The sequence below is a fragment of the Leuresthes tenuis genome, unplaced genomic scaffold (assembly GCF_036924035.1).
Source record: "Leuresthes tenuis unplaced genomic scaffold, fLeuTen1.0.hap1 SCAF_2, whole genome shotgun sequence".
Classification (NCBI taxonomy): Eukaryota; Metazoa; Chordata; class Actinopteri; order Atheriniformes; family Atherinopsidae; genus Leuresthes; species Leuresthes tenuis.
Genome location: NW_027325356.1, coordinates 23,945,532 through 23,965,277, shown reverse-complemented (window position 1 = coordinate 23,965,277; position 19,746 = coordinate 23,945,532). Strand labels below are relative to the sequence as shown.

At 36.9% G+C, this 19,746-nt stretch overlaps 1 protein-coding gene across 1 annotated transcript in view; it reads right to left on the bottom strand.

The window, feature by feature from the left end:
- The window catches only part of gpc6a (glypican 6a), a 129,694-nt gene that overhangs the window by 93,671 nt on the left and 16,277 nt on the right, over nucleotides 1-19,746 (bottom strand). The window contains exon 2 of the mRNA XM_072380756.1: nucleotides 8,522-8,680. Coding sequence (XP_072236857.1) covers nucleotides 8,522-8,680 — 159 coding nt within the window. The remainder of the gene's footprint in view (nucleotides 1-8,521; nucleotides 8,681-19,746) is intronic.

Genomic DNA, 19,746 nt, shown 5'->3' with positions numbered 1-19,746 from the left:
ATAAATGTACAATACAATGTATTGGATATGATACTTAATACATTTTTTACTTTCTGCAAATAGATGAGAAAAATAAAAATGTCTACAGCTGAAGATGGTGGGAGGAACATAAAGCTAATAAAGCCAAATACACTTCTTGAATTAATATATTTGAGGACAACTATGCAATACTTGTTATACCAGTTATTTTTTCTAAGTGAGTGGACTTTTTCTCAGTTTACCTAAACCAATTCAGAATCTTGCTGGCTGCAGCAGCCAAACTTTTAACCAGAGTTTATTGTCTAAATGAGGCCAAACTAAATCAGAATCTTGCACTGTGTCACGCGTAACCTCCTTATTCAATGTATTCATAGTATAAATTAATAATGGTGGCTATTATATTATGCACAAAGGATAATGGGAATTACAAATCAGTCCACAAAATCAAGGACTGCAACAGTGGTGCTTGTGTGGAGTAATTAATTGTGCTCAACCCATCAAACTAGTCTTCAAAAGCAAATCAGACATAGCTTCTTAAAATGAGGATATTAACTATGAGCTCTCAAAATCTTAAGTGAACTAATAGTTTACTTTCCTCATAGATCACAATATTTGTAATGACAAAAATGGTGTTTATAATTCCAGCTCCTGACTACAGCACTGAAGTGGAGCGAGTGTAATATAATGAGGACCTTTGAGATCCTCTTTTGATGTAACCATTTGATGTCAGCTATGAATTGTGGGCATTTTCAAAATTTCACTTGGTAAGTACTTCAATGAATGTCAAGCATGAATAATAAATGTAAAGAATCTGAGTTTGTGATGTCAGGGGAAGTTGGTAAATTAACAGAGTTTCTGTATATCCACATACAGTAGAAGAAGAAAACTGGCCTTGGATATGTAGACTTTTAAGTCAATATTTCTGAAGAAAAAATATTTTTTTAAGTAGTGTGCACTTGCTGTCAGTCAGATGAAACTATTGACTTGAATTTGGTCAGCTTTGTGAAAAAAATGCCTTGCTGTCAACATACTGCATTTAATGAAAACAGCTTATAAAAGCCACATTCCTATAACAAAAACCTTAAAGCACTGAGCTGAAATTACCATAGTTTCCCTCTGTGAAGAAGAGAGCAAGGCATTCTTTAAGAAGGAAACTCAAAAACGGGCTATGGAGAAGAGAGGGGCAGTCCCTCACTTTGAAAGGCTTTTAAAACTGAACTTATACCGCTACAGCAAAGTGGTAAATGGCCTAAACGATTATCCCTCATCACTCCAACAGAAGTAGAGAATATTCTTTAATACGGTGTACACCGGGTCATACAACTCGCATGTATCAGAGATAAGACCTCGAACAAGGAAACCAGGTCCTATTTATACTCTAAGGTCTGTGCAAAACAACACGTCTGTCTTTAGGTGTTATTTTCTTCATATTGTTTCTCTAAGAAAAAGTAATTTACTGATAACCAGACATAGTGGTGCCATGTTGACATGTCCTATGTTTTCTCTGAACCCACATATATCATAAGACTGTCCTTCCAAGGTCCCGCAGCATCAATCAGGTCTAACTTCTCCCAAATCATACTATCAGTTAGAAAGCTAAAAATCTGTCTCACAATTATATACAGTAAAAACAAAGAAAGAATAAAGGATGCTCTGAATTATTCCAGCTTTGACTAAATGAGAATTAAATGTGTCTAATTTGAAAGAAAACTGTCCTTAGTCCATGAGACATTTGAGATGATGATTAACAACATGCTGGTTTACAGATTCCCATCTTTCCCTCTGTTGTTTTTAATGAGGTTGATTCTGAAGTGCTCTGCTGACTGTGACTCATCACTCTCTGGTTTCTTATCCAAAGCTTTGTTTTTCCCTCCAATTTCTTAAAAGGGCCACAGTATAAAACAGAGAATCAATATGTTGACTATGAAGAGTAAGTCATTTTAAGTCCAATTTACTGCACTGTTGGGCACAAAAAATGTAAGCGGTTCTTAGCAGAAATTGCTTTAATAAATTAAACAATTAATGGAAGAGTTATCAAAACTTTAATCTATAAATAGCCTCGGAAAATCTGTTTCTGTCTGTTTAAAAAAAAAAAAAGGATTCTTTTACTTTCTATAAAAAATGCACAGTGGTTGTTTTTCCAAGTCTGAGTCGCTTTCCCGCAACAAATGTGTGAATTAACTGAATTTTTATTGTGTGTTAGCCATCTTACTCAGTCCAGTAGGGGTTTGTGAACTGTTGAGACGCCAGATAAGAGAGAATTCGGTGTTGTATTTGAGTCGGTCTTAGCATAAGTCTTGTGTGAATGGGGGTGACTGCATCTCTTAACCTTTTAAGCAAGTAAAAGATTATTTAACAATGGCTCAATTTGAATTCCATGAATAACCACCAGCAGAACATTAAACAATAATAAAGTGTATGAAACGACTGTGAGGGACAAAGACCATCTATCCATTTTCTATACCTGCTTAATCCAATTCAGGGTTGCAAGGGGGCTGGAGCCAATCCCAGCTGCCTTCAGGTGGGAGGCAGGGTACACCCTGGACAGGTCACCAACCCATGATTGGGCCAACACCGAGAAAAACAACCATACATGCTTACACCTACTTCCATCCATCCATTCATTTTCTATACCTGCTTAATTCGTTGGTCGGGTCGCAGGGGTGCTGGAACCTATCCCAGCAGTCATCGGTGAGATGCGGGGGCTCACACCTACTTCTGGAGTAAATTTATAATCACCAATTAACCTAACATGTATGTTTTTAGACTGTGGAATGAAGCCAGGGAACCCAGAGAAAACAAGCAACCTCCACACAAAGAGGCCCCAGCTGAGTTTCGAACTAGATTCCTTCTTTCTGTGAGGCAACAGTGCTAAACACCACACCAATATGCTGTATAGTTGCCAAAGATAACACACCAGAATGCTATTAGAAAAAGATACTTAGAGTACAGATGAGACCAAAGTAGAAACATCTTGGGTAAAATTAAAAGCATTATAGTTGGAGAAAAGATAATATTTAAATATAAAAACCGTAACCCGTCTGAAACATGGTAGTGGTAGTATCACGGTTTTCCTTAGATATGGTCCAAGGTGGTTTGCCATCATTAATAGAACAATTAATTCTGATTTATACCGGTAAAATCTTAGGATATCTGTGCATAAAATTTATTTAAACAGAAAGTGGGTCATGCAGCAAGTCAACAATACTAAACAGACAAGTCGTTCTACTGAACAATGGTTATAGAAAAGGTTTTCTAATGGCAAAGTCTTATTACTGACCTTAATCCAACAGATATGTTGTGGGAGGACATGAAACAAAACAGTTTAATGTGAGAAAACCCTCCTACATCCCAGATTTGAAGATGCTCTGTGCAAAGGATTGGACTAAATGTTTTCCGGTTGGATGTGCAGGAAATAAAGAATTTAAGATGAAAGTCTCATCATGTCCATAGGTCAGCATGTCAGATCACTTAAAATCAATTGATTTGTATTTGAAGTACATCTGTGCGATATATAACTGTTATTGTTTTTTTTCAAATAGTGATCCACTTTGAATTTATATGATTAACACACACAAAAAAGAAAATACTACCAACATATTTATATAATTGTTGTGTCACTATGAAAGCGCATTCAATTAATTTTAATACTGGTGTCATAAAAAGCAGTTTTACAGTCATATCACTTTCATATGACTTTCCATGGAAGGAAAATAGAAGTCTATCATCTGTGAACTGTGATGAGAAAGAAGCCAAGAAAAAGAATATATCTCTTGAATAAATCATCTTGACTTTGAGAGTACTTATAACTTACTAGAATTATCTTGTAAACTAGTTTGTTAGTAGTTTGAGTTGCAACAGGCCCTGCATGCTCATTTGTTGTACTAATGTGTGGTTTGTTCATTACTACGAAGCAGGAATTGCTTAGCTTGAGCCTGCTAGAGAACAGGTTCTACCCAAAATAAAAAAACAGTGCTTACTGACATATGTATTCTCATGAAAAAAAGGCAAGAAAGAAAGAAGTATAGCAAGAGGGTCTCTTCTGTCTTACATCTCTCTTAAGGGTAAGCTTTCAACAGTGAGCATCTCTCTGAACGATTTATAATCTCAGTAAGGCAACTTCCTCAATAACCTAATCTAAGCCTGATTAAAGTCCTTGAATAGTATTTAGGGGGATCTATAGGCAGAAATGCAATATATTTATTATTAATCTGTTTAGGGTATTCACTGCCTTGAAGCAGGTCCAACAGAAGATCCTTTTACATTTTTTTGCTTGTTTTGTGAACATTGTATTCCCTCAAAGGCCAAGTCACTTCTGCATCAGACAGCTAATAGCAGCACACACTGCTATGGCTAACTTAAGAAAAAATCTTGTGGCCCTGCTCTGAATAGCTTTCCTTCTGGAAACCTTTCTGACTCTCCAAAATAAATTTTGGGTACACTGAGTATAGGTAGAACATTAAGTCAAAGTACCTAATATGAAACTTGTTTTTGTATCATAATACCATTTGGTATTTGATATCTATTTCCAAGTGATATGTCGCAGTTATCAATTAGGACTTTCAACATTAATGATTTGAAATTGCGATCTAACTTTAATGTCATGAAAAGAATCAATACCATTAATGTACACTGACACTGGTGAAATCAGTCAAACATTCTCTTTGGATCATGGGCTCAGTATGAAACAACATATAAACCCCCAGCAGATTGCACAAGTTACCTGATAGTGTTGAGGACCAAAGAAGAGGAGGAGCGATAATAAGATAACTTTGGACAACTGGGTCTTTGTTTCCCTTTCTGAGATGCTGAAATTATTATACATCATCTAGATTCTTAGTGGCTGATTCCAAGTAATGCAGTCTCTTCTGTCAGCTCTATGCCACAGATTCTCCACTGGTTACTCGTTAATTTGCCAAAACATCAGCACACGCAGATTATGCCGACAAGGCAAAATTCTTAATGGGAAAGACTTGGCTAGTATAAACACATTTATAAGCAGCATTTGCTTTTCAAAATATTTCACTGGGTGAAACTTCAACAGATTAGAAGAGAAAATAAATTAGCAATTAATTTTTGATTAATCATAATGAAAAATGTATAACTTAGCGGACCTAAAATCAATGTCTCAGATTTAGGACACAGATTGATTTTTTTAGGTAATTATGCCCTACTAGTCGTGACAATACAAATATATGATATCAGGAAGACCAGAAGAAAGAAGACAGAAAAGAAAAGAAAACAGAATCTTTATCTCAGTCTCTCCAGCATGCTCTCTCATAAAGACTGGAAATATTTATCACATTCCCTGGCCTTGATTCATGTTACCTTAGAGCACCTACTGGGCCACCACAAAAAGCAGTGATACTTGCAGGGAGTAAAACCAAAAGCCTGTGGGGAGTGTAATCATACTGAGCCAAAAGAATGCAGAGGTGCAGTACTGCATAGTTGCTTAAGAGCTTTTTTCCATCCTGTGTATCACTTGGGCTGGGCTGTGATCACAGAATATGGAGGCTGGTTGAGAGTTGGAGTAAAAGAGTCCTCACCCAGAAGATTGGACATTTGGAATACCCAAGCCTCAATTCTGGTGTGCAACAGTCAGGATTGCTCAATAATGCATCAAAACCCACATGCCTCCAGAGGAAGCAGTCAGTAATCAAAAAGTAAGTTTAGGTTTTCATAATATTGGACTATAAATAACTGAGGACAGAAATGAGGGCTTTGTAAAATTAATGAGGGATGATTCAAACCCAATGATTAAATTTGACGCAAGGAAAAGGGATGTGATGTTGACAGGTGTTGCGATTTTGCTCATTTGCACAAGTGTTACAATCGAATGTGCTGATATACAGTTCGGACATTCTGGAGGCAACTTCACTAAAGTCCTACAATTAATTTGTCACACATTTCAAACAGCCTGGAGAATCTTGAATAACCTGTAGCAACGAGGCGAGTTGTTACAGAGAAAAAGATCAATCCTTTTTGTCTTCTATGTCTGTCTATTACACCCGTTCCCCAGAAAAGCTGTAAAACATTTTGCTCCCTGAGTTCCTTCTACATCTGAGGGTAATAACTTTGTCATCAGGACATGTGAAATGACCAGTTTTATAAATTCCACACATTTTTAAAAATGGTTAGTCACTGCGAACAAAGCTGTGAGTTACTGATTTTATAAATGTGGCACTTTCTTTTGCTGCCGTCAGAGCACAGTGTAACTTTTATCTGTCCTCAGTGCTGCTTAGCTTAAGTGAGAAAGAAAACAGTAGCACTAAAACTTTCACTCAGTCCTCATGCGCTGGTACAGTAGTGTTATAGTAGTGTGTTCCCACATAATTGCACTCTTTTACAGAAGAGGAGTATGCTGCACAGAGCACTTTAATCAGACAACTCGTTATGTAGTCTTATTAGTGATGACTAATGTAACTTGGTATGGTTTACGATTTGAAACTATATCAGTCCATCTATCCATCCATTTCCTATACCTGCTTAATCCAACTCAGGGTTGGATGTGTGTGTGTGTGTGTGTGTGTGTGGGGTGGGGGGGTGGTCATTTTTACATATACATATGAATTTATTTATGTAGCATATAGATACAAATGAGACTAAAGATGACAGCAATTACTGTATGACTAAACAAATAATAATAGCAAATAATTTAAACATTGGTGCAGGTATTGCCAATTTGTCAGGAGGACAGTGTATTGTCTGACCGAGACAAATAATAATAATTAAAAAATTCTTAGTATGTTTGGACCTAAAGACACATTGATCTGTCTTATTCCAGCCTCACACTTACTGATCGATGCAGGCAGTTTTGAGGTTGTAACACATGAGCAGAAAACAATGTTGTTGTATTTTTTTAATATTTTGATTCACGATTCATTAGCATCTCTTTTTGCACGGAGGAACTTGCATCCCTCCTACCTCCAACACACAGATATCAAAACTGAAAACATATTTTTAAAAAACAGGCTCATTGATTTCTCTGTTAAATGGGGTCGATGCTGCAACCCAGTGATCTTTTTTGAAATAGCATGTTCAGTAAAGGCAAGCTTTTATTGACATAACCAAGCATAAGATGCTATTAATTGAAGTTGAGATGCTTGTATTTTACATAACAAATAGGATTTTAAATTACACCACAGATTTATTATGAAAAAAATTGCAAGAAAATCTAAGAAATCTTACACAGTTTGTTAAACTGTGTAAGATTTGTGACATACAAAAGATATATATATATATATATATAATATGTTTTAAATATGTAAGTATATATTTTTCTTCAAAGCATAGTAAATGCATTTTTTACAAGCTTTTCTCATTTATCTTTTTGTGCCTCTTTCTCTCCTCTCTCCGCTTGCCTCTGAACTGAGAAATCGATTTAAGTTAAAAATCTAGAAAAACGTCTTAATTCCTAATGACACTATCACACTTTAAATGAGATACAGGAAGAGTATTGAGTAAGGTTACAAAAGTGTTTTCTTTTTTGTATTATTTTTTGTAAATCCTTTATCTATAAAAAGGATTTAATACGCTGATTTCTCAACTTAATATAAAGTAAATATATCCCCTGTCACAAACACTCTCCTTTTAACTCTTTTTGCTCCTGTTTTTGTTTGGATTCCCTGTTTGTCCTTTGTGTGTCACCTGGGTGTGGCGCTCTCCTTTCCACCACCACACTTGACATGAATAACTCTTCAACTGATGCGATGTGCACAGTACAGAGCCAGGTCCACACTCTTCTCATTGCCCGAGTCTTAATAGTTAACACTCTTATTGTGCTATGCTCAGTGCTTCACCAACGGCTTTTTGTTGACTTTGAGCAGATCATCTCCTGTATCTGCCTCAGATTTCAAGGCTCTAAGTGCTTAGTTACTGCATGTTACTCATCCAACGATTACCAGCATCCTCACTCTAAGACTCGTCCATCTGCCTGCCTGCCCAGCTTATTCTCCCACAATATCCTGGACTAAACTACACACCCGCTCCGTTTACCCTGTCTGATATCCTGCTCACACACCCTGACTGGACACAGCTCTCATATCCACTTATCAGCCACCAACATTACATTTTTTTGTCAAGTATCCATCTCAACCCAGTGACTCCAATTAAACTTGGTCAAGCATTTTCTTGGCTCTCTGTCCCCCAAAGTCATGTTTTTAGGACCAAATCCAAAAATATTCATATAACAAAAAGAGTATTGGCGTCTCTTTATACAGTTGCAATGTAGATGGTTATCTTATTTGGGGTGTTTGCTTTTTCGGTTTATCAGTAAATCATGATATCACCATGGTGTCTGAATGTGAATGAGCAGATGTGATGGCTGGAGAGATAGCCCTGTGGATAAAGTGAACCCAAAAATCAGCAAATGTTCTTATACATTAATAACGTACATAGATAACTGTGGCATCAGTTGTATGCATCTAAAAGTTTGACCGTGCTTTTCTTGAGTACATTCAACATAGGGTGGAGGTGATAATGGTGTTAATTAGTATGTATAACAATCTATGCATGTTAAAAAGGTAAAAACTTGTTAACTTACCATCAAACACTTTATGCCTTGAGATAAATGTTGTCCTCATATGGCGGCTGCTCTCCTCGACCATATTCTCGAACTCCTGTTTGCTCTGCTGGTTGAGTTTGTCCTCCATCTCAGATGTGCAGCAGGTGTATCCCTGAGGACAGACACGAAGGTGCTCACCTGAAGGAGACAAAGACACGGAGCACTGTTTTTACACACACCACTGCCACAGCATTTGGATTTTTCAAAAGGCTGAGCTGAGTCTTTGATCGAAAATCTCTTGTGATTTTCGGCTTCTCATCACGGAGGCTATCAAAGACGGTCGGACCGTAACAAATCAGAAAGGATAATATTTGTCGGTCACCTGCCATCAAATGAAACAGAAAGTAACTTTGATACAGGAGAGCCCATGGCTCATACAGTTTTTCCTTACTGAAACAATGACTCACATCAGCGTTATGTATATCAGATGTAAGGCAAAGGATTAGTGACTATATTCTAGTTTTTAGAGCTGAGTCTAGTCAGTTTTATACATGGGGCCTGCTTTAGATCAGCCAACCAACATGGGTGAGGGTGCATTAACTTATTTTTGTTGACTCGATGCCTGCACAACAAGCCGTAAACAAATCACTGACTAGTTATAACTAGTTATAATGTTATTCACATATTACAGAAACAATTGCTTAATTACTCATTTACAGGATACCTAACATCAGCATGCACATGGACTCTCTGGAGAAGCAATGAATGGAACTCTCCATGGGGCTTTTAGGTGCTAAATATGTCACCATGTTCATCAGCTAGTTGCAAGCTGGGTCCGGTGTTAGTTTTGAAAAACACTTTGGTTTTTATCTTCTGTGGCTGAAACAGTGACGACGAGAATAGTTACAGTTAAAACAGATTCCAAGTGCTTGCTGAAAAGTAATTTGTGGTGTTATTTTCTAAAGTGGCATGAAATTATTTTGTTGTGAATTGGTGTTACAGTTTGTAAGCAAGATGAAGTGAACACAGTTAGAGATGAGCAGAATCATTTCCAGAGGCAATAACATTATACTCCATTCAAAGTGAATGGGAAGCAGGATTGTTTATGCCTGGAATGCATACATGTGAACCCTGCCTTACTCCTGTATCTGTGAATTATGCATCAAAATGCTGAATGTGTAAAAGGTCTTAAATTACACGAAAGGCAAGATTCTCAAGTCTCTATGTATCCCCATCTCCATAATGACACAGACTGGCTGAACCGACCATTCATTTGACACACCTTAAGGTGTCGTGTTGGCGTCACAAGAGTGCAGGGTGTGGGAGGCACATGAGATTAGAGAGAATGATGATATGAGGCACATGAGACAGATTCCTGTAGCAACACAGTGCAATGATGTTTTTTTACTTCAAAACAAATAAACATAAAACTATGACAGTTTAAGGAGTGAAATAGTCATGTAGTGGCAATTCCAATAAAATGACTTAACTGATCAACTTGAGTAAGTTTTACGTCTGCAAATACACATATAAAAAAAAGTTGCATTGCTAAAATATGTCTGGAAAGCTGCTTTATTTCCTGTGGGGGTTTTTTTCTGTTGACTGGCAAAAAATTATTTATTTTTCCATAATTCTGCTTTCGATAATACTGCACATACAAGGCTCATAATTCATATAATTTAATTCATGCAATACTCTCCTCAAGTGAAAAGAGGCAACTATTATGCTCAATTCAGATAAAAGACACAATTGATTTACTTGACTGAACACAATCATTAACAATTGAACATTTTAATTACTTTGACCACAGGGATTTAAAGGGACCACGCAAATAAACATCAAGTCCTACAACTCAAACAGCTCTACAGGTTTGCTTGACCCTGCCATCAGATCTAAGCTGCACAAGCATCTCTGATACCACAAGTGTTTCCATGTATGGAGGCAGGAGGAGTGGTGCTTGACTGTCTGATGAAAAGGAGTCCTGAGTTTTAGGAGGTTTTTGTAATTAGTCATTGTTTCAATTTATTTTTGCACTTGTGTTTAGTTTTCCCTCACTGTTTACTTGCAAAAACTGTTTGATTAGGTTTAGGTGCCTAATTGACCTGTTTATCTTTAGGCAACAAAATACGTATTAGGGTTAGGAAAAGTATGCCTTTGCATGTCGCTCAACGTGACACGTAAGAAAACTCACTTGTCATGGATGCCTGGTTGACAAGTCAGGTGCAAATTTTTTATGCACTTTCTCACGTGGCCATTGGAAATTTCTTAAACAATTTTTCCGAGTAACATATTTCAGAGGGTTCTTTAACCATAGTTACACCTCTACAAAAGTAAGTATAATCTTTTCCTATTGCCAGTAGTGATATTGACCTATTGTGGTCAATAAACATATGTTTCGATTACAAAAAAGTAACCTGCTTACAACCACAAGTGACCTCATTGTGCACCTGGGCATTGTGTTCCCGTCAATGTTGATCTGAGCTCAAGCTGATAAATGTCTGAGACTATGGCAGAGTCACTTGATCAAATTAATATTAACATAAGCTGAGGTTGTTCTCAGTCCCCTATGAACAATATTTTCTTGGAATTGCTTTTACTGCAAAATATCTTAAATTATTTGAAAACATTGATGATTTAAAACAAAGCAACAGACAACTTCACATTCTGGCTCATTTTTTGCTGTTTTTAACTGATTTTTATTGCACCAAAGTGACTGAGTCCAGCGATAAAGAGACTTAATAACATCAATATTCACAAATGACAACTGAAAACAAAAAGAGAGCAAAGGAAATTAAAGTGAGCAAACTTCCAGAATAAATTAGAGCATTTCTGCTGACAAAAAGTGCTAATTTCCAAAGAAATAACATTCTTTCTTTAAAGTAAAGGGATTAAAAGTGCTTTTTTTTCTCACATCCTATTTTATTTTTATTTCTAATATATAAAAAAGCACGTAAGTGTGAAGTCGTATCTATGAGCTTTTAACTGAGCAGAAGGAGCTCATGAGAAGGATTTGGAAGGGCTTTCTCATTGGAGAACAAATTCAACAAAACACTGATGTCGTGGTTACTGTCAAACACTGATAGTTCAATGGTCAAAATGTGTTGTTTTACATTTTTGCCAGATGTCATCCAGAGCAGCAGCATCTACAGCAGTTGTCTGGATTCATTGGGAAATAGGCATGTCTTTGGTTCATTAAAAATACTTTCAAATATAGCAAATGTATTTGTGTCACATTCACATTTTGTACATCATTTACAACTGAGAGCATCACACACCATCAAAGATTAGTCTGGCCAACAGTCAAATGACAGATTTGCGTTTTCCAGTCCTGTCTATTGATATTTGAGAAAGTTGGATTGAACTTTAGGAGTGGGGGAGTGTTTTGGAGCAGACTGGGGCTTTTTTGAGGAATCCTTCAACAGCACACAATGCTGAAACCGTCAGACACATCGATGACTTCCCTTCTTATACAGTAAGCTATAGATGAAGGAACTCTGTATGGATAATGAAACAAGGAGGATGCAGCATGTACGTGCTAGCACTTTCAAACGTGCTTAATCCGTAATCAGTCCTCAGAGAGGCTCCAAGCTCCAGTAATGAGGTGCACCATCAACAGTTCAACATAAACCCATTTCTCCGGAGAAATGCTCAAGCCTCTGGCCAAATTCTCTAAAAACATAAAGTAAGCCGAAATGCACCAGTCACTTTCTCTTTGGTGATTCTTTAGGCTCTTTTTTTTTCCCTCTCTGCTAATTGACAAGTTTGCAATGTTAATGCAACAACAACCGTCACACATGACTGATGTGGAGCCTCAATGAGAGTGACTTTTTGTTCCAAACAGTGATCATTTCGAAACCTGCCTGCAGAGGAAAACAACATTTTCTTGGTTATAAATCAAGTGAAGCATACTGATAAAACTTTATACACCTTACTGTTCATAATCTTATTTCAGGTATTTACAAAATAACCATTAAATCACGCATATTGCAATGAGCCAGATCACACTTTGTTTTCCAAGGAGGAGCGTTTATTTTCAGGAGTCAATTAAAGCTGACTTAGTTTAGAACTGGCAGGCATGAGATGGTTGATAGAAAACACCTCATTTCAACCGTTTACCGTGTTTTCCAAGCTGACTAAAACAGCTGACCAAGAAGAAAGAACTTGGCACAAGAGTAAGCCTGCACTCTGTTGTCATAATGATGCATAAGTCAAGGAAAACAGTTTTTTGTTGCATTCAGGGGCCTGCGACTGACATGCTGTATGTCACTTTCAATTTGAAGTCTCTGCTGATCCAATAAATTGCCTTAACTTGTTGGAGTAGGTGGAATACCACTGTTGACCACCAGGGCTTGGCAAAAGAAAGAGAAAAAGAAAAAAAAACAACTATAAAAGGCAAAGCTGTCCTTAAGTGTGAATGACAGCTGAAAGGAATCTGTGGTGCTTAAGCTGTCATAGGTTGTGCACCACTCTATTCATCTTTCAGTCTTATTTCTTTTATAAACACATAATCTAACATATACAGGCATTTTGGCTAGTTTTAAAACTGTGATGCCACTACTGAATAAACCAACATGAAACAGGACTTTGTAAGCAGCAGGCATGAGTGTGAGCTGCATTTTTATGAAGTTGTGACCCCTACTTGGTCACATTATCCCATCTTCTTTCCTGATGTGTTTTTCAGGCTCCTATCCATATTACAGATACCATCCTAAACAGTGAAAAACAAACACTAGTGATGCCAAAATAGCACAGTAATCACAACAAACATTTTAAATATATATTTATATTATACTTATGCTATATAATTTCTGAAATGTTTTCCCTTTTTTCTTTTTTAAATTGTGAGCTTTGTTTCTAAAAACAAAACAAAGATAAAAGCCTCAGTGAGCAAAGGAACTTATCGTCCTCAAATCTAAATCTTATCTGTTCTGTTCTACTTGCTTGCTTAGCACCCGAGATGAAATTTAAAACCAAAGTCAACACACTGCACCCCGTGCCAGATCCCTTGCACAGACTCTGTATCTTAAGCTTGTGAGATACAACACTAACAGTGTCAATAAAAACGGAGACATATAATGATTGAAACAATTAAGCTCTAAGTGATTGACAAGTATCAAGGGGTTTTTAAAGAATAAAGCTAGTTGAATTGAAAAAAATAATAAAAAAAAAATAATAATAACAAAACCACATTTATACCTTTCTCAAAGACGTAAGATAGAAAGTGATAAATATGAGGTCCTGGAATTTCCTCCTATATATTATAACAACTATACTTGAAGAACATTAAGTTTGTTTCAGCTGTCCCAAATATAACTATTTAGACTCAGGATCCTTGGTTGTAATCAAACAGTAACCGGAAGATTGGCAGTTTGATTCCCACTCTCGCCACTCAAAAATTGGTGGAACTGACAGCTGGAGGGGTGTCAGTCCACCTCCTTGCCACGGCCGAGGTGCCCTTGAGCAAGGCACCGTACCCCCATGCTGTGATTGGCTGCCCATCGCTCCAGCGTATGGCATCTGTCTCTATGAGTGTGTGACCCTGTGCATGCGCATGTATGTGTTCAACAGGTGCCAACCTGGATGGGTTCAAAGCGGAGGACAATTGTCGTTTATGTATATATATGTGCATAATAATAAATCTGATCTTAAAAAAAAAGTTCAAAAAGAAAGAAAGAAAGAAAAAGGGTAAACAAAATCAGGTCTTATATACTTTTTTCTCACACAGTGCACAGCAGTCTTCTCGGTAAACCACACAGATAACATGTCCAAACACCTCTTCTATAAGTGTTGGCCACTGTCCCTTTCTATCGTCCCTTACTGACTGAACAGAGAAGAGGCACTGAAATACGTGCCTGCTGCAGAAAAGCTAGGTTTCACTGGAGTCATTGAGTGGAAAAAAAACAACACTGTTAAAGGGGACCTTTTATCTACCTTAACAGCTTAGTATTTTACTGTGATATTCCACTGGAGTCGCCTTGCATGAGTCATGATGCATCCTCGGTCTTAAACGAGATAATGTAGCGCCTCTCTATTCAAGACACCCCCCCCCCCCCCCCCCCCCCCCCCCCAAAAAAAAAAAAAAAACAATTGTCTTCTGATAAGCAAACTGTCAGAAGCTTGCTGAGGAGCAACACCCAGTGCTTGTGAGCTGTGCCTATACAGCATGGACCTGCTTGGCATTAAGTAAATGGCCACAAAAAAAAAAAAAAGATGTTAGGAAAATGTTGGTAAGTCACATCCATAGCTATCTGATGCAGTGTTACACTGACAGGTAGTACTTAAACATTTTTCAAGGTGCTCTGATCAGGATTTTTAGAGGCAGTCAGTGATGTCAGATTGCTGCGAGTGGGTTCATTCAATACTAATCACAGGCTCTATTTGAACCTTTCAATTTATTATGTATCATTCACCGATTTATGTTACCGTAACAACATTATGGTTAGTTATAAACACATAGATAAGAGGATATAATGACTTCACAACTGTTGATTTATTCTCGTGCTTCATATTCCTCTCCACAGCAGTCTCTCCTTGGTAAATGGTAACAACAGTATTTAGTTTCCTGGTTCACTCATGTCCATGGCACAATCCTCACCAACCCTTCATGTTATTCTCAGAGAAAGCTAAGCCTGGTTTCCTGCCTCATAGTCTTGGTCAAAGTATTTATTCATAGTCTTGTTTTCATAGCCTTTTTTTGTTTTTCATAGTTCAAAGTATTTTTGATGATCTGGCTCTGCCGCTCCTTTTGTTCGTGCTCCTTGTCTTGGTTGGTATAAACCTTTTTGATTTTTGAAAGAACTGCATCTGGGTCCTACCTTATTTGCACCGTACCTGACAGCAGGTAACATTCATTGGTCTCATGATGCGAGCATCTTTACACATGTTTGCCTAATTTAAAACTTTGGCTTACTTTAATGTGAACATCTACTATTGTGACATTATGATGGATAATAAGGAAAAGCACAGGTGAAAAGAGGCAAAAGGGAAACTAGAACAGTGGATATACATGGCATCTGTTAAAATAGCTTGCCAAATAATCCTAACAAATCTGTTTCTGCTGCTGAAACTTTTCAGCTTTTTTAAACTTTAAATGAGTGTTACCTTATTGGTAATTTGTTATAATAACTTTGACAACATAACAGACAGTGTAAAAAAAAAAGAATCTTATGTTCCACTTCAATAAACACAATGAAACACATTTTTCAAGTGCTATGAGTAGCAGCACTGCTAGGAGTACTAATATAATAAAAAGAGACACCTGTGTAACCTGAGATTTTTCAGAGAGATAGAGAAAAACGTACTTCCATTTCAGGTGTGAAAAAACACAGACTTGAGCTTTAAGTCTGGCACATCTACCTACATTCATAATTCATTAAACTCCCAACATGATCACAAATTCATGGATCACCACACTCACGCATACACACATACATAATATATTATTTACTCACAGGTTCATTTAATTTGGAAGCAAATAGTTATGTAAACACTGTGGATTTGTACAGATAAATGCTGTCATATGCTTAACCTGGTCCAACTTACTAATGTACCATTCTGTCTTTGCAGCTGCGTCGAGCCCAGATGTCAGAAGGTGCTGCTGTTCAGCTTTCAGAATTAACTGATCAGAGATTTAATTGTAAGTAATTACGGAAAGCAAGGCGGGACAAATGCTAATCTTCTTTGGTGATTTTCTCACATTAGCTCAGATGTTTCTTCATGACAAAAATAGTGTGGCATAAGTAAGTTTTGGCTTTTAAATGCAATCACTTATTTTTGTTTTGTTCAGTTTCTTTGAGGCACAGATGTGTTTGGATCGTCTGGATCACTAACTTTACAAACTCCAAAGCTTGATTGAACTGTACTTTGCAATTACCTGAAATTGCCTTCTCGTTTGCAAGTGTTCACATACATGCTGATGAATTAGAGGAGAAAACATGATGAAAGATGCACGTTTGACACAAGCAATCAGCCATTCAGATACACCAGCTCACACAAAATTCAAAGCTCTTTGAATACATTATAAATGTGACTTCAAGATTATTTTATACTGTATGTGGAATATGTTATGTTTAACATACCACACATTCTGATCTGCTTACTAATGGTGTTGGCCATATATAGGTCATTGGGAAGAAATGGATAGTCCTTGAGGTATGATCATGCAGATTAAAGCACTAACATCACATGGTATGCTTCATCCCACATATTCCTTGTATTCAGTCTCAGTTCCCTCTGGCTTCATATCCCTTGATATCAAAGTCGTATGTACTCGGAGTGTGTGAGGTTTCATATTCAGGCACATGCAGCACTCATGTCTAATGGGAAGGCAAAAAGGATAGCACATTTCTTAATCTTTCCAGCAGTGAATCATTAAAACTGGCAGCAGAACTCAGTTTGCTATGCAGCCATGTTGTGTCAAAGCTCAACAACTGTGGCACATTCCCCAGTAAACACACATAGAATCTGTGTTAGGAAAGTCTTCACACCCATTAAAGTGGAGTACAAAAACTGATATTTTGATGTTAAAATGAACACCACACATAGTAACTATTCCTGATAACAATTGCAACTATTTCTTCATTACAGAAAGTAAAAGCAATCTTTATTAATGCCACCATTGTGGTTTCTGAAACAGTTTGGTCACTGTGACTTTGAGAGTTTTGTGGCTAAAGTAGATTTCAGTAGCTTCGATTATACACAATTTTTAAAAAAAACTGCCGTCTACACTTTCTACAAACAACTCTCCAGACACTTTATATTTTTGTATTAATTTTTGGTAAAATTTGTAAGATGGCGTATTGAGCTGAAAAAAAATCTGATACTCATCTGAACCATAGCCATTTAATTTCAAACCATAATCTTCTGCAAGCATCTTGTTCTCTTTAGCTAATCAAAAGAATCCCCTAAAAAATTCAACTGACAAGCAAAGAGAAGCGTAAATGGAACAATAAGCTGATAACTCCTTAACAGTTGTTACAACACCTGTTTGGTGTATTACAATATGAGCCACCCCTCATTTTTTTTATACATGGGAAAATGGGAAATAGCTGCAGTATTTTATCTAAATATTTATAAAAGTAAATTGAAATGCAGTCTATAAATCAAAAACAGGACTTTTGGAGAATTAATGAGCTTGAAAGTCAATATTTCCTATGACCACATTTATTCTCCAACACAGCCTGAACCCTGTTAGACAATCTTTCTTGTAATTTCTTTAAGTAATCTTCAGGAATAGTTCTCCAGGCTTCTTGAAGAACATCCCAAATCTCTTCTTTGGATGTTGGCTGCCTTTTGTTCGGTTCTCTGTCAAGATGATCCCACACTGCTTCAATAATGTTGAGGTCTCCATGGAAGGGTGGCTGTCAAGAAGCCATTCTTATGGAGGGGAAACAGGGAGAAAAGGCTGAGCTATGCCAAATGACACAAGAACTGGACAGAAACTCACAGTCAACAATTCAAAATCCAGGGTGTGGAGACCATCTTATGTTAACCACTGCAATCCCTCTTCCTTTACTGTCTGCAGTTTCTAGTCTGTCTATATAGTCTCAGCTGCTTCTACATGCAAACAACCTTACAGTTGCCATGGTTATGCATCATAACAGTTAGGAGATAGTGCCAGAAATACCAGCAGAATTTATTGAACAGCACATAATCCAAACCAGCTTAAAAGGAAATGGGTGTTCTTACAGAAAAGAAAAAGAAAACCTGTAAAACATAATATGGTCAGAGCTTCTGCAGTAGGCTGCCGCCAGTGCAGCGCCTCTAAAACCATTATAAGGATACACTGCAGCTGCCGTGATACTTCAAGCTTTTGGGTTAAAGCTCTTTGGGAATCACTTTTTTGTATCAAATATATTAACTGTGTGTCAAACTGTGTAATCTTTGTAATTTTACACGGATGCAACAAAAGAATTAGGGACAAATAATATCTTTGTGACTGCTAGGGGGGGAAGTGCCCAAAGATAAAAAAGAAAATATTATTGGTTCATTGCTATATCGTCTGTTTTGTGTAGACACAACACTAGTTCAGCCCTTGATTAAGGAGTCTTTTTTATGCTTGAATTATTCATAGTTAAGTGTTAAGTGACTTGACAAAACTTCTAAAAAACAATGAAGACACAAGGACTGGACTGAATAATGAGTGAAAAAGCAACCAAAGTCAAAAAGAAAACTTTGAAAAACCTTCAGATTGTCTGCAGAACTATTACTCAAGAACACTTTAAATTGTCTATGAAGGTTTGGCTCCTTGGAAGAAAAATACAAAGAAATTAAAGGTAGCTCAAAACTTTTGCACTGAAATTACATTTGATGGTTGGTAGTGTTCGGCAACAAAAACGTATCTCTTTAATTCTCAATCTAAAATTTGTTGAACTTATGTTCAAGTAGATAAAGCATAAAACAAAAAAAAATTTTCCTGTATCTTTACTGGCCAACATAAAATGCAGAATATGTAACCAAATTTAGAATTAAATGCACATTTAACTAAAGTTGGGAAAGAATCAAAGAAAAGAAAAAGGGAAAGTAGCGCCTTTCAGAGATTATACAATTTGTGACAGGTGACAGTTTATGTAATTATTCATTAATTTTTTTTATAAATGTATTAGAATAATTTATTGGACACTGACTACTTGAATCATAATAATTACAGCTGGTGGGTTATATTACATCCAACTTTAAAGGTCAAGAGGAGGTGCTACATTCAAATATTTTTTCTCAAAGCATGAGTTTCAAACATCTTTGCCCCTACTGTCTGTATAAAAGATCAGATCTATTGTGCCACTTTAGTTATTGAGAAGGCATTTAAGAGCTCAACACATTTATATGCTGTTGGATTATAATTATAATTACTGAATTACTTGTTTCTGATAAGCCAAGTTCAAATATAATAAGATCACCAAAGCTCAGCTCAAAGACAGGAGGGTCCATCATCTAAGAATTTCATATGTACTTGAATGTAGACATTTAACCAATAATCTTCTGGGTAACATAAAATGGTCAAAACACTTTTTTTCTCCATAACTGTGAACATATGTTACAGGTAAAAAGCTCCACACTATTTCAGAGTAGCTATGGGAAAAGAGTGGCTTCTTTCCCCATAGAGGGTCTAATGCCAGATTAACTCCCACAAGGATTCATTAGTCTACCTGGCCAAAGGGCACACTGCATATGGGCGGAGCCATCTGGTACATTTCCTAACCACTCTTGCCAACATTTATAAAGTGAGGACATTCCTGCCAGAGCTCCATGCCAAACAAGCCAACAGA